We start from the raw sequence: 12,500 nt of genomic DNA, 5'->3' as shown, positions 1-12,500 counted from the left end.
GCCCGTGTCCCTCAGACATGCTGCTGATGGTGAACCGGTCCTCGGTGAACCAGACGGCGGTGGACCAGGACGAGGAGGAGCGGGACAGGAAGCTGCGGGAGGTGGACGCCATGCTGAGGGAGATGAGGTACCGCAGCTGCGTGGGACAGAAGAAAATGGCCGACAGGGAGAAGATGGAGGCCGAGAAACGTACGTTGTCCCGATGTGGGGGAGGGGGAGGGGGGAGGGGGGGGGGGGGGGGAGGGGGAGGGGCCACCAGAGGCGACCGTCCACATTCACCAATTCCTCCATGAAAGAAATGACTGTCCATGTAATTCCCACATTGGCCACTGGGGGGAGAATTACAATGTCACTTAATGCAGATGTCTCCTTCATGTGTCTTCTGTCCTTGTCTCCTTCCTGTGTCTCCTTCATGTGTCTCCTTCCTGTGTCTCCTTCATGTGTCTCTCTCTTGTGTCTCCTGTCCTGTGTCTCCTTCCTGTGTCTCCTGTCCTTGTCTCCTTCCTGTGTCTCATTCTTGTGTCTCCTGTCCTGTGTCTCTTTCCTGTGTCTCCTTCCTGTGTCTCCTGTCCTTGTCTCCTTCCTGTGTCTCATTCTTGTGTCTCCTTCATGTTTCTCCTCTCCTTGTTTCCTTCCTGTGTCTCTCTCTTGTGTCTCCTGTCCTGTGTCTCCTGCCAGTGTTGGACCGGGTCCACCAGGACCTGGCGTCCCGCCAGGGGGGGAACGAGGACCTGGCGAAGACCATCAGAGACCAGCTGAGCCGGTTCCACTCCCAGATGATGGACCTGCGAGACGCCCTGAACCAGGCGGTGAACGACACGGCGCGGGCCGGCGAGGTCAACAACGCCAACGAGAAAGCCCTGGAGGACAACAACGTGAGTCCAGACGCCGTCCCGTCCCCCACCCCGTCCCCGAGCGTTGTCCCCCTCGGTGCTGACGATGTGGTCTGTCCCCGTCTCTGGTCCAGAGGAGGGTCCAGGAGCTGCTGTCCAAGCAGCGGGAGGTGACGGAGCAGCTGGACATGGCGGAGGACGACGTGGCTCAGGTCAACGACGTCCTGGCGACGCTGCAGGACTCCAAGGAGGTGAGACGGATGGCCGAGGCCCCGCCCACAACGCCCACGCGAACCAGAAGTCCTCATGTCCTCAATGTCTCAGGAGTACGAGCGTCTGGCGGCGCAGCTGGACGGCGCCAGGACGCCTCTGGCCAAGAAGGTGCAGAACTTCGCCTGGGCCGACGCCAAGATCCCCCTGGTGGAGGAGGCGGAGCGACACGCCGACCTGCTCAACGCCTTGGCCATGAACCTGACCAGGTACCGGACCGACCACGAAATCACCGTAGTCCATCCTCCGTCGTCTAATCCAGGGTTTCTCTACCTTTTTTGAGTCGAGACACACTTTTTTCTTAGTAAAACTCTGGAGTCTCACCTCCACCTGAAAATGTTAAAAAGTTAAACTGTGTAGCCTCTATTAACAATATAAAGTCTTTCTCATCAAAGACATCAAAGTCATTGTCATCAAAGACATCAAAGTCATTCTCATCAAAGTTTGATCAACAGGAATCCAGTAAATCCAGAAAGCAAGGACTTTTTTTAATAGTGCCTCCCTCAGTGTGAAACCTGGACCTGATGGATGAAGAGCTGAGATCCTGGTTTTCAAAAACTTCTCCATCACTGTCACTGACACAGTACTTTGATACAAGATGGTAGCAGGAGGTGGAGATGAACCACACTGACGTCTGTCACTTTACATTTCACCGGCAAAGTTCTGTGCTGCCCTCTAGTGGTGAAGAGTATTTATACAGGATTACTCTGCAACACACTGTCGCTGTGAGAGCAAATGTTTTTAGAAAATAATGTGAAATGTGATAATTTCCCACGGCTCAGCTGACGATCTGGAGGAAACACCAGAGGGTGAAGAACTCTGGTTTACATTTAGATCACAAAACACAACTGACTGTTTTATCTCTCAGGTCTTTCATTAAAATAAACCACAGGGTTTCACAATAAAACTCTGAGGTCTCACATCTTTACGAGTTGAATCTGAAAACGGCGGCTGTTGTATCGTCCTTCAGCGTTTTTAGAAACAAGCCGGCGCCGCATCAGACGAGGCTACGGCGGAGCTAGCTTGCGGCGGAGCTAGCATGCGCGTCGAGCGTTTCGGTTCCTCGAGTATTTTAACTCTGTTTGAATCCCGCCTGAGTTTTATCTGCTGAGTCGTCGTTTCCGTCGGAATCCGACATATTTCCATTCCGCCGATTTATTTCCAAGAGGCGAGCGGACGTCCTCGTCCTCGTCCTCGTCCTCGTCCTCATCCTCGTCCTCGTCCTCGTCCTCGTCCTCGTCCTCGTCCTCGTCCTTTCTTGCTCGCCCTCGCCACGCCGCCGCCGCCGTGCACGTCGTGTGAAGGTGGCGAGAGCGTGCAGGAAATGGTGACACAGACGTGCTCGGTGAATTTCAAAATAAAAGGTCGTATCGTGAAGATCGGTGAATCGGTGTAACGGTGACGTTAATGGAGGGATGGATGGACGGTGTGTCGTTACACCTTCAGAAGCTCAGCGTTAGAAAAACAATTAAGGGACTCGTTTTGTTTTGAAAATCCGTGTCGTTCGTCTGCAGTTTGATCGCAGAGACCAAGAAGGACGGATTCATCGACGTGACGCAGGCGTATAACAAGATCGTCAACAGCGTCAGGGAGGCGGAGGAGGCGGCCGAGAGCGCCGCCAGGGCCGCCAACCACACCATGGAGGTACACACACACACACACACACACACACACACACACACACACACACACACACTGTTGTTCAGCCAATGATTGACCAGTGTGTGTGTGTGTGTGTCCTTCAGAACATCCAGAACCAGGACCTGGGCCGGCTGGCAGACTCCCTGAAGAACCACACGGTGGAGCTGAAGGAGGAGGTGGAGAAGATGGAGGAGGAGCTGAACAACAGTAAACACACGCCGTTGGGGGCTGGCGGTGGGCGGGGCCGGCTGGTGGTGGGAGGGGCTGGTGGGCGGGGCTGGCTGGTGGTGGGAGGGGCCGGCTGGTGGTGGTGGGCGTGGCCGGCTGGTGGTGGTGGGAGGGGCCGGCTGGTGGTGGTGGGCGGGGCCGGCTGGTGGTGGTGGGCGGGGCCGGCTGGTGGTGGTGGGAGGGGCCGGCTGGTGGTGGTGGGCGGGGCCGGCTGGTGGTGGTGGGCGGGGCCTGCAGTGGGCTGGGCTGGTGGTGGGAGGGGTTGGTGGTGGGCGGGGCTGACTGGTGGTGGTGGGCGGGGCCAGCTGGTGGTGGTGGGCGGGGCTCCGACCAGAGCGTCAGTCTGGGTTCTGTCCCCGCAGGCCTGAAGCCTCAGCTGGACGGCGCCAAGAAGCGACTGGACCTGGCGAGGAACAAGCACGTCCAGACGCTGAAGGACCTGGAGGACGTCCAGGACAAACTCAACTCCACCACAAGTACGACGAGACGAGACGAGACGAGACGAGACGAGACGAGACGAGACGAGACGCGTTCTGGGTCCCGTCTCTCACCAAACAGACTTTTCATTTAAAGCCGTCAGACTCTGGAACCTTCCAGACGGTCTGAAGTCTGGAAAACCTGGAAAACCTAAAAAAAAAATATGACATTATTTAAACCTGCTGTGTCTCATTAGTCCATTTTAATTGTCTTGTTGTGGAATGTATTTTAGTATTTTGTATGAATTTTAAGAATCCAGGTGGTGAATGTTAATAATAATGTTGCTGGTTATGAAAGCAGGTGTTTTGTCTTTTATCTAAACGTAGAGGAGGAAGTAGTTCAGTACTTCCTGTAGTTTGTCTCCGTCTCGTCCTCGCCCCCCCCCCCCCCGTGACCCGTCTCTCGTCTCCGTCACCGACAGACGTGACGCGGGACATCGACGAGGCGAAGCGCGTGGCGGCGCGGGCGAACAGCACGGCGGCGCAGGTCAACGAGGCGCTGCGGCCAATCAGGGAGCAGCTGGACCGCTGGCAGCAGACCTACGGCGACGCCAACGCCACCAACGACGACATCAACGGCGCCCTGATGGACGCCAACAGCACCGGTGGGTCGGCGGGGGGGCGGGGGGGGGTCAATGAGCTGCAGGGGCGACGAGTTCCTTCAGGGTCCTTCAGGGTCCTTCTGGTTCCTTCAGGTTCCTTCTGGTTCCTACAGGTTCCTTCAGGTTCCTACAGCTACTTTCTGGTTCCTTCAGGTTCCTTCTGGTTCCTCCTGGTTCCTTCAGGTTCCTTCAGGTTCCTTCAGGTTCCTACAGCTACTTTCTGGTTCCTTCAGGTTCCTACAGCTACTTTCTGGTTCCTTCAGGTTCCTACAGCTACTTTCTGGTTCCTTCAGGTTCCTTCTGGTTCCTTCAGGTTCCTTCTGGTTCCTACAGCTACTTTCTGGTTCCTTCAGGTTCCTTCTGGTTCCTCCTGGTTCCTTCAGGTTCCTTCAGGTTCCTACAGCTACTTTCTGGTTCCTTCAGGTTCCTTCTGGTTCCTTCAGGTTCCTACAGCTACTTTCTGGTTCCTTCAGGTTCCTCCTGGTTCCTCCTGGTTCCTTCAGGTTCCTACAGCTACTTTCTGGTTCCTTCAGGTTCCTACAGGTTCCTTCTGGTTCCTTCAGATTCCTTCAGGTTCCTTCTGGTCCCTTCAGGGTCCTTCAGGTTCCTTCTGATTCCTTCAGGGTCCTTCAGGTTCCTTCTGGTTCCTTCAGGTTTTAAACTGTTCAACATGAAGTTTCTCTCCAAACTTTCTGGATAAACGAGTCCAGAGTGGCTGAAGACCACTGAGAGCAGAACTGCTGTCTTGACGGAGAACCTGTCGAGTCGAGTCCGAGTCCGAGTCGAGTCGTTGTTGCTCATGGGTGTTTGCCGTCGTCCGCAGTGCACAAGCTGGGAGAAGCTCTGCCGACGCTCATGAAGAAGCTGGACGAGCTGCAGAACCACTCGGCTCAAATGCCCAACATCTCGGAGAACATCAACCGCATCCGGCAGCTCATCCAGCAGGCCCGCAACGCCGCCAGCAAGGTGCTCACACACATACACACACGCATACCTGGGGAATCGAACCTGCAACTCCCAACTCGTGACTCGCTCCGCTCAGATTGTGAGAGCAGCTCCTGCCCGTTGGATCCTCTCTGAGAATCCTTACCCCCCCTCCCCCTCCCCCCGCAGGTGAGCGTACCGGTGAAGTTTAACGGGAAGTCCGGCGTCCAGGTGCGCACGCCGCCCAACCTGGCGGATCTGGCCGCCTACACCTCCCTCAAGTTCTACATCACGCTGCCGGAGGCGGCGCGGGCGCGGCGGCAGGGCGACGTCGTCAAGCAGTTCGTCTTCTACCTCGGCAACAAGGACGTAAGTGTCACCTCGGCTTTTTGGTTCTGTAAGGTTGCGGCCTCGTGGTACCGGAGGTGAGTTCTGGACGCCGATACGCTCTGCTGTCTTGTAGTCCAGCAAGGAGTTCCTGGGTATGGCGCTGGAGGGCAAGCGGCTGCGCTGGTACTTCAACGTGGGCGGAGACACCGCCGAGGTGCTCATGGCCGAAGACGTCAAGTCCAACGGGAACTTCAACAGCGTGGTGCTGGAGAGGTGAGACACACATCGGTGGAGGACGAACCTCCGACATTTCCTCCGCCTCGCTTCGGATCGTCACACGGTTTGCGTACGGCCGCAGGATCCTGCAGTTCGGTCAGATGTCCATGTCGTCTGAGGCCTCCGAGGGCGACCAGAGGGTCACCAAGGCCTATGTGGAGGCTCGGGGGGACCAGGGGCTGCTCAACCTCCTGACCGACGACACCGTCTTCTACGTGGGAGGATATCCCAGGACTTTCAGAGTAAGAGGAGCTGCCTGACTTGACGAACGTCCTCCGTCTGTGCAAACACTGACTGATGTGGTCATAAAATGTCTCACAGTTGTGACTGACTCACTTAGAACCTTGTGCCGAGTGGGAACTGTCACTCTTGTTTCTTATGAAACTCCAGAACGACCAATGACGTAATCGTAGATCCAAAATGTAGTCAGACGTGTGAAATTTGAACTGTTCTTTGCTTGCAGCCGCCGGCTCCTCTGGCGCTGCCCAACTTCAGAGGCTGCATCGAGCTGGACACCCTGAACGAGGAGGTGCTCAGCCTCTACAACTTCGACCAAACCTTCCTGCTCAACACCACGGAGGACAAGCCGTGCGGCAGGTCAGCCCCCCCCCACTTCCTGTCCGTAGCCCCACTTCCTGTCCGTAGCCCCACTTCCTGTCTGTAGCCCCACTTCCTGTCCGTAGCCCCACTTCCTCTCCGTAGCCCCACTTCCTGTCTGTAGCCCACTTCCTGTCCGTAGCCCCACTTCCTGTCTGTAGCCTCAATTCCGTTCCGTAGCCCCTACTCCGCATCTGTAGCCCCACTTCCTGTCTGTAGCCTCACTTCCTGTCTGTAGCCTCACTTCCTGTCCGTAACCCCACTTCCTGTCCGTAGCCCCACTTCCTCTCCGTAGCCCCACTTCCTGTCTGTAGCCCCACTTCCTGTCTGTAGCCCCACTTCCTCTCCGTAGCCCCACTTCCTGTCTGTAGCCTCAATTCCGTTCCGTAGCCCCTACTCCGCATCTGTAGCCCCACTTCCTGTCTGTAGCCCCACTTCCTGTCTGTAGCCCCACTTCCTGTCTGTAGCCCCACTTCCTGTCCGTAGCCCCACTTCCCATCCGTAGCCCCCACTTCCTGTCCGTAGCCCCACTTCCTGTCCGTAGCCCCACTTCCTGTCTTGTCCTCTGTGGTTCCTAACTGCGTGAATCGTACCCGGGGCAGGTCCAAGCCGGCGCTGACTCAGGCTTGGGTCAACGATGCCGCGTATTTCGACGGCACGGGCTACGCCAAGATCACGTTCGCGGAGGAGTCGTCCCGCATGCAGCGCTTCGAACAGGAAGTCAAGCTGCTGTCGCACAAAGGAATCCTGCTGCTGCTGCAGAATCAGGTGACAACGAGTCGCTGTGGGTTTCTGGGCGTCGCACCCCGAAACCCGGCTTCTCCTTTATCTCTTGTTCCTCTGTGTCGCGAGGAGTTAGTTCCGGGAACCGATAGTTCCGGGAACCGTTGGTTCCAGGAACCGTTAGTTCCAGGAACCGATAGTTCCGGGAACCGATAGTTCCGGGAACCATTAGTTCCGGGAACCGATAGTTCCGGGAACCGTTGGTTCCGGGAACCGTTAGTTCCAGGATCTGAGCCGACAACTGACCTCCCTTGAGTGTTGAATCTGAACACAAACCCCCAAAATGTCATTTTATTTTATTTTTTTTGTCCATTTCTTGTCTAAAAGCAGCCATCTCTTGCTTCAGCTCTTGCTTGAACGTGTTGAAGTTCTCCTGAAAGTCGTTTTTTAGGCTTTGTATGTCGCTGCGTATGTTAGCCAGCCCCGCTAGCAGCGCTTCCTCGCCGTGTAAGGCCACAGGTGTGAGGTATTTTATGAATGCAATCTGTTTTTCTGCTTCTAATGGACGAACGGGTAACTTCCTGTATTCGCATTAAAGATGTGGAGACGCCGACGCTCCACCCGTCCTGACCTGAGCTCCGTCGTCTCACAAGAGCCGGGGTTTTAGAATTCCCCCACTCTGGGACCCGTGTTAAAAAAAAAAAACGGTTTTCACGCTTCTAAAACCACCTCGTGTGGACGACTAGGGCAGAATCATCTGGTTTAGGTGAACCAGGTTCCTGGTGTGGACGGACCATGAGGGTCGAAGGTGTGCTGAAGGTTCTCTTCCTGTCCATCAGGACCAGTTCCTGTGTCTGGCCGTGCTCCAGGGGAAACTCAAGGTCTTCTACGACTTCAGCGGCTCTCTGGTGGAACTCGAGCCCAAAGACCCGGCGTCGGACTTCCTGAGGATCTCCGACGCCGACGCCAAAGCTGTAAGTCGGACTTTCGTGGAGGCCGAATCCACGCAGTTCTCTCTCCCCCCCCCCTCCTCTGGATTCTTGACTTGTGTGTGTTCTTCCAGCTGGAGATCATAATCCTGCGCTCCAGCCCCAACCGAGTGGTGGTGCGGAACAACCGGAACACGCTGTACACCCACCAGTTCACCGAGACCGTCCCGCCCTTCAGCGGCAGCTACTACCTGGGCGGAGTCCCGGAGGACCAGCTGCCCGACAGGTGTGTCCGGGAACCGTCCAACTCTTGACGCGAACGCGACGGTCCGGTGGCTTCACGCAGGGTTTTTGGTTGTTCTTCCGCCTCGTCTCCAGGTTGAAGGCGACGTTCTCGAAGCAGGTCTCGGTGAAGGGCTGCTTCAGGAACGTCAAGGCCCAGAACTCCCACATCGACCTGAAGAGGATGAAGAGCTCCGGGGTCAGCTTCGGCTGCGACAGCGACCTGCTGGTAAAACCTTGACGTCCCTCTGAACGCTCCCCTCCCCCCCGCCCACCGACGCCCACCGACCCCCCCCCCCCCCTGTGTGTGTCCAGGTGGCCCGCGAGGCTCACTTCAGCGGGCAGAGCTACCTGGACCTGGCTCTGACCAACATCCCCACCCTGAGGAACAACTTCTACACCAGCTTCAGCTTCAGGACCGACAGCGCCGACGGACTCATGTTCTTGCACCGCGATCAGGTGGGAGGAAGCTTCCTGTGTGCTACGTTGACCCCGGTGTTCCGGTTCCTCACCCTCTGCTGCGTCTCCCCCCCCCCCCTGCAGGAGGGGGTGTGCCAGGTGTTCCTGCACAACGGCCACGTCGTGGTCCGGGCCGGAAACAGCGAGATCAAGACACAGAAGACGTACAACGACGACAACAGTCACTACGTGGCGGTCTACAACAACGCCAACGGGTAGGGGGAGGGGGCCGCCGTTACTGCTTCACTAGCCTGCCGCCAGAGCCGCTTAGCTTTTAGCATTAGTGTCATCCGGAGCAGTGCCGCTTCAGCAGCTCCGTTACTGTTTCGCTAAACTCCCGTCCACCGCGGGACGACGAGGCCTCTTCAGCGACGAGCTAATGACTCGGCTTCTAACGCAGCGCTCTGCTAATGCTAACAGTTTGTCCTGCCGCCAGAGCCGCTTAGCTTTTAGCATTAGCGTGATCTGGAGCAGTGCCGCTTCAGCAGCTCCGTTACTGTTTCGCTAAACTCCCGTCCACCGCGGGACGACAAGGCCGCTTCAGCGACGAGCTAATGACTCTGTTTCTAACGCAGCGCTCTGCTAATGCTAATGCTAAAAGTTTGTCCTGCCGCCAGAGCCGCTTAGCTTTTAGCATTAGCGTGATCCGGAGCAGCTCTGTTACTGTTTCGCTAAACTCCCGTCCACCGCGGGACGACGAGGCTTCTTCGGCGACGAGCTAATGACTCGGCTTCTAACGCAGCACTCTGCTAATGCTAACGCTAACAGTAGCGTACAGATTGGTAGGACAAGGCTTTCAGTAAAAGTAACTAAGCCAAAAGAGGCGGTGACGACGAGCGTTTCCTCCCCGGTCAGGATGCGCCTGTACCTGGACGACGTGCTGGAGAAGTCCAAGGAGGGCGTCCGGCTGGACCGCCGGATCGGTGCGGCAGCGGCGGCGGCCACCGGGGGCAGCACCTTCCTGGGAGGGACGCCCGACCAGAGCGTCACCAACCTCACCGGGTGTCTCAGCAACGTCTTCATCAAGAGGTGAGCGCCCAGCGGGCGGCGCGGCGGCGCCAGACGGGACGTGGACTCATGTTGTTTGTTTGTTTGTCTCCTGGTCTGCAGGGACTCCAGCCCTCAGACGGTCCTCAACCTGCTGAAGGCCCGGGACAACGTCAACGTCCCTCTGGACTGTCCCGCCGCCAAGAAGCCTCAGCAGATCGTGGTGGCGCCGCCCAAACAGGGACACAAGCACAAGGTCGTCCCGGCCGGTGGACCGTTTTTGTCTTCGTCTTAACTTTTCTACTTTTTACTGGATTGAATGTGTGACCTCTGACCCCTCTGACCCCTCTCACCCCCTCTGACCCCTCTCACCCCTCTGACCCCTCTAACCCCCTCTAACCCCTCTGACCCCTCTAACCCCCTCTCACCCCCTCTGACCCCTCTAACCCCCTCTAACCCCCTCTAACCCCTCTGACCCCTCTAACCCCCTCTCACCCCCTCTGACCCCTCTAACCCCCTCTGACCCCTCTCACCCCTCTGACCCCTCTCACCCCTCTAACCCCCTCTGACCCCTCTCACCCCTCTAACCCCTCTGACCCCTCTAACCCCCTCTGACCCCTCTCACCCCTCTGACCCTCTGACCTCTGACCTCTGACCCCCACACAGGGAAAACACAAGAAGCCGTCAGGGTCCCGCAGCCGGAACACCCGGGACTCGTGTCAGGGCGAACTGTCACAGCTGGAGGGCGGAGCCACGCACTTCAGTGGCTCCTCCCACAGCTACCAGAGATATGAGCTGCCTCCCCTGGGATCCACGTGAGTGTTCTCCTCCTGACTCCTCCTCCTCCTGACTCCTCCTCCTCTTCCTCCTGACTCCGACTCCTGACTCCTCCTCTGACTCCTCCTCCTCCTGACTCTCCTTGCCGCCAGGCCTCACGTCTCCATGGCGCTGAGGATCAACTCGTCGGACGGCGTGGTGCTGCAGGCCGGCGACGGCCAGCAGGGCGGCGCCGTGATGTCACTGGCCGTGTCGGAGGGACACCTGCTGCTCCTGGTGGACGGCGGCCGGAGGAAGGTCAGCCTGCGCAGCCGCAAGAAGTACGACGACGACCGCTGGCACACGGTGAGGAGCCGCCACACCCTCGTTACTATGATACTGAACTCCTGTTTACTGGAGGCGGAGCTTCATCCTGATGCTGCACTGTAGCATTAGCAGTAGCCCTCCTGTAACCTCAGATTATAGAGCATCTTCCTCCTCTGACACCAGATTATAGAGCATCTTCCTCCTCTGACACCAGATTATAGAGCGTCTTCCTCCTCTGACACCAGATTATAGAGCATCTTCCTCCTCTAGTCCAGATTATAGAGCATCTTCCTCCTCTGACATCAGATTATAGAGCATCTTCCTCCTCCAACACCAGATTATAGAGCATATTCCTCCTCTAACACCAGATTATAGAGCATCTTCCTCCTCCAACACCAGATTATAGAGCGTCTTCCTCCTCTAACACCAGATTATAGAGCATCTTCCTCCTCTAACACCAGATTATAGAGCATCTTCCGCCTCTAACATCAGATTATAGAGCATCTTCCCCCTCTGACACCAGATTATAGAGCATCTTCCTCCTCTAACACCAGATTATAGAGCATCTTCCTCCTCTGACACCAGATTATAGAGCATCTTCCTCCTCTAACATCAGATTATAGAGCATCTTCCTCCTCTGACACCAGATTATAGAGCATCTTCCTCCTCTGACACCAGATTATAGAGCATCTTCCTCCTCCGACACCAGATTATAGAGCATCTTCCTCCTCTGACACCAGATTATAGAGCATCTTCCCCCTGTGTGTCCCTGCAGGTGTTCCTGCAGCGTGAGGCCGAGAGGATCAGTCTGGTCGTAGACGGAATCGGCGTTCAGTCTAAGAAACTCCCCGGAGGCGAGCGGAGCGTCCTGACGGGGGCGCTCTACGTGGGCGGAGTTCCTCCATCTCTGATGGTGACCAGACGCTTCCGCCCACATCAACTCCTTCTCCTTTTATCTGTTTGATCTTTTCTTTCTTCTCTTTTAAGCTATTTTAGTTGTCGTCTTTAATCGTTTTGGCTGTATTAATTCTGTTATTTACTTATTAGCTGAACTCTAACTCTATCGTCTTTCTTTTCTTTTTCTTTTTTCCAATTTTGTTTTATTTTTAGACCCATTTTACTGTTTTGCACCTTTAATCTCCACCTTTTAAAAATTAATTCCAGCAGCTTCAGCAGTTTTTAATCACCGCCTCCAGTCGAACTGTTTCAGCTCCTCGTCTGAGAGTACTCAGAGTACTCAGAGTAGTCAGATTACTGTAATGGGGGGGGTGTTTCCTTGCAGGCTCGGGGCTCCAGGGGCTTCGCGGGCTGCGTCAGAGACCTGACCCTGAACCAGGTCCCTGCAGGACCGCCGGCCCACAGCCAGGGGGCGGTGCCCTGCTTCCAGGACCCGCTGCAGCCCGGAGCCTACTTCTCTGGCCGGGGCGGATACATGGCCGTCGGTAGGTCTACTCGCCCCCCCCCCCTCCCCCCCCACAGCCTGTAATCCTAATCTCAACCCGGGTCTCCCCCCCCCCCCCCCCCCCTCCCCCCCTGCAGACGAGTCGCTGGTCCTGGGCCGGGATCTGGAGATCCAGCTGGAGCTCCGGCCCGCCTCCAACTCCGGGCTGCTGTTGCATGCTGGGACGTCGCCTGACCAGCACCTGAGCCTGGTCCTCCACCGGGGGCAGGTGGGCCTCGGCACGGGATTTAATCTGACCTGGATCTAATCTGACCTGGGTTTAATCTGACCTGGAGTTAATCTGGCCTGGATTTAATCTAACCTGGAGTTAATCTGACCTGGATCTAATCTGGCCTGGATCTAATCTGACCTGTATCTAATCTGACCTGGAGTTAATCTGACCTGGAGTTAATCTGACC

General features: G+C 56.5%; 1 protein-coding gene across 1 annotated transcript in view; it reads left to right on the top strand.

Moving 5' to 3' along the window:
* The window catches only part of lama5 (laminin, alpha 5), a 26,699-nt gene that overhangs the window by 10,194 nt on the left and 4,005 nt on the right, over nucleotides 1–12,500 (top strand). The window contains exons 15-40 of the mRNA XM_080497062.1: nucleotides 16–189; nucleotides 679–875; nucleotides 968–1,084; nucleotides 1,158–1,312; nucleotides 2,618–2,747; nucleotides 2,849–2,951; nucleotides 3,335–3,448; nucleotides 3,871–4,053; nucleotides 4,874–5,016; nucleotides 5,164–5,343; nucleotides 5,438–5,577; nucleotides 5,663–5,822; nucleotides 6,044–6,177; nucleotides 6,780–6,945; nucleotides 7,740–7,874; nucleotides 7,964–8,115; nucleotides 8,208–8,340; nucleotides 8,427–8,570; nucleotides 8,655–8,785; nucleotides 9,426–9,599; nucleotides 9,681–9,813; nucleotides 10,224–10,372; nucleotides 10,487–10,679; nucleotides 11,416–11,553; nucleotides 11,923–12,082; nucleotides 12,180–12,310. Coding sequence (XP_080353188.1) covers nucleotides 16–189; nucleotides 679–875; nucleotides 968–1,084; nucleotides 1,158–1,312; nucleotides 2,618–2,747; nucleotides 2,849–2,951; nucleotides 3,335–3,448; nucleotides 3,871–4,053; nucleotides 4,874–5,016; nucleotides 5,164–5,343; nucleotides 5,438–5,577; nucleotides 5,663–5,822; nucleotides 6,044–6,177; nucleotides 6,780–6,945; nucleotides 7,740–7,874; nucleotides 7,964–8,115; nucleotides 8,208–8,340; nucleotides 8,427–8,570; nucleotides 8,655–8,785; nucleotides 9,426–9,599; nucleotides 9,681–9,813; nucleotides 10,224–10,372; nucleotides 10,487–10,679; nucleotides 11,416–11,553; nucleotides 11,923–12,082; nucleotides 12,180–12,310 — 3,869 coding nt within the window. The remainder of the gene's footprint in view (nucleotides 1–15; nucleotides 190–678; nucleotides 876–967; nucleotides 1,085–1,157; nucleotides 1,313–2,617; nucleotides 2,748–2,848; nucleotides 2,952–3,334; nucleotides 3,449–3,870; nucleotides 4,054–4,873; nucleotides 5,017–5,163; nucleotides 5,344–5,437; nucleotides 5,578–5,662; nucleotides 5,823–6,043; nucleotides 6,178–6,779; nucleotides 6,946–7,739; nucleotides 7,875–7,963; nucleotides 8,116–8,207; nucleotides 8,341–8,426; nucleotides 8,571–8,654; nucleotides 8,786–9,425; nucleotides 9,600–9,680; nucleotides 9,814–10,223; nucleotides 10,373–10,486; nucleotides 10,680–11,415; nucleotides 11,554–11,922; nucleotides 12,083–12,179; nucleotides 12,311–12,500) is intronic.

This window comes from Blennius ocellaris (genome assembly GCF_963422515.1).
Source record: "Blennius ocellaris genome assembly, chromosome: 5".
Classification (NCBI taxonomy): Eukaryota; Metazoa; Chordata; class Actinopteri; order Blenniiformes; family Blenniidae; genus Blennius; species Blennius ocellaris.
This window is presented reverse-complemented; position numbering and strand designations above follow the sequence as displayed.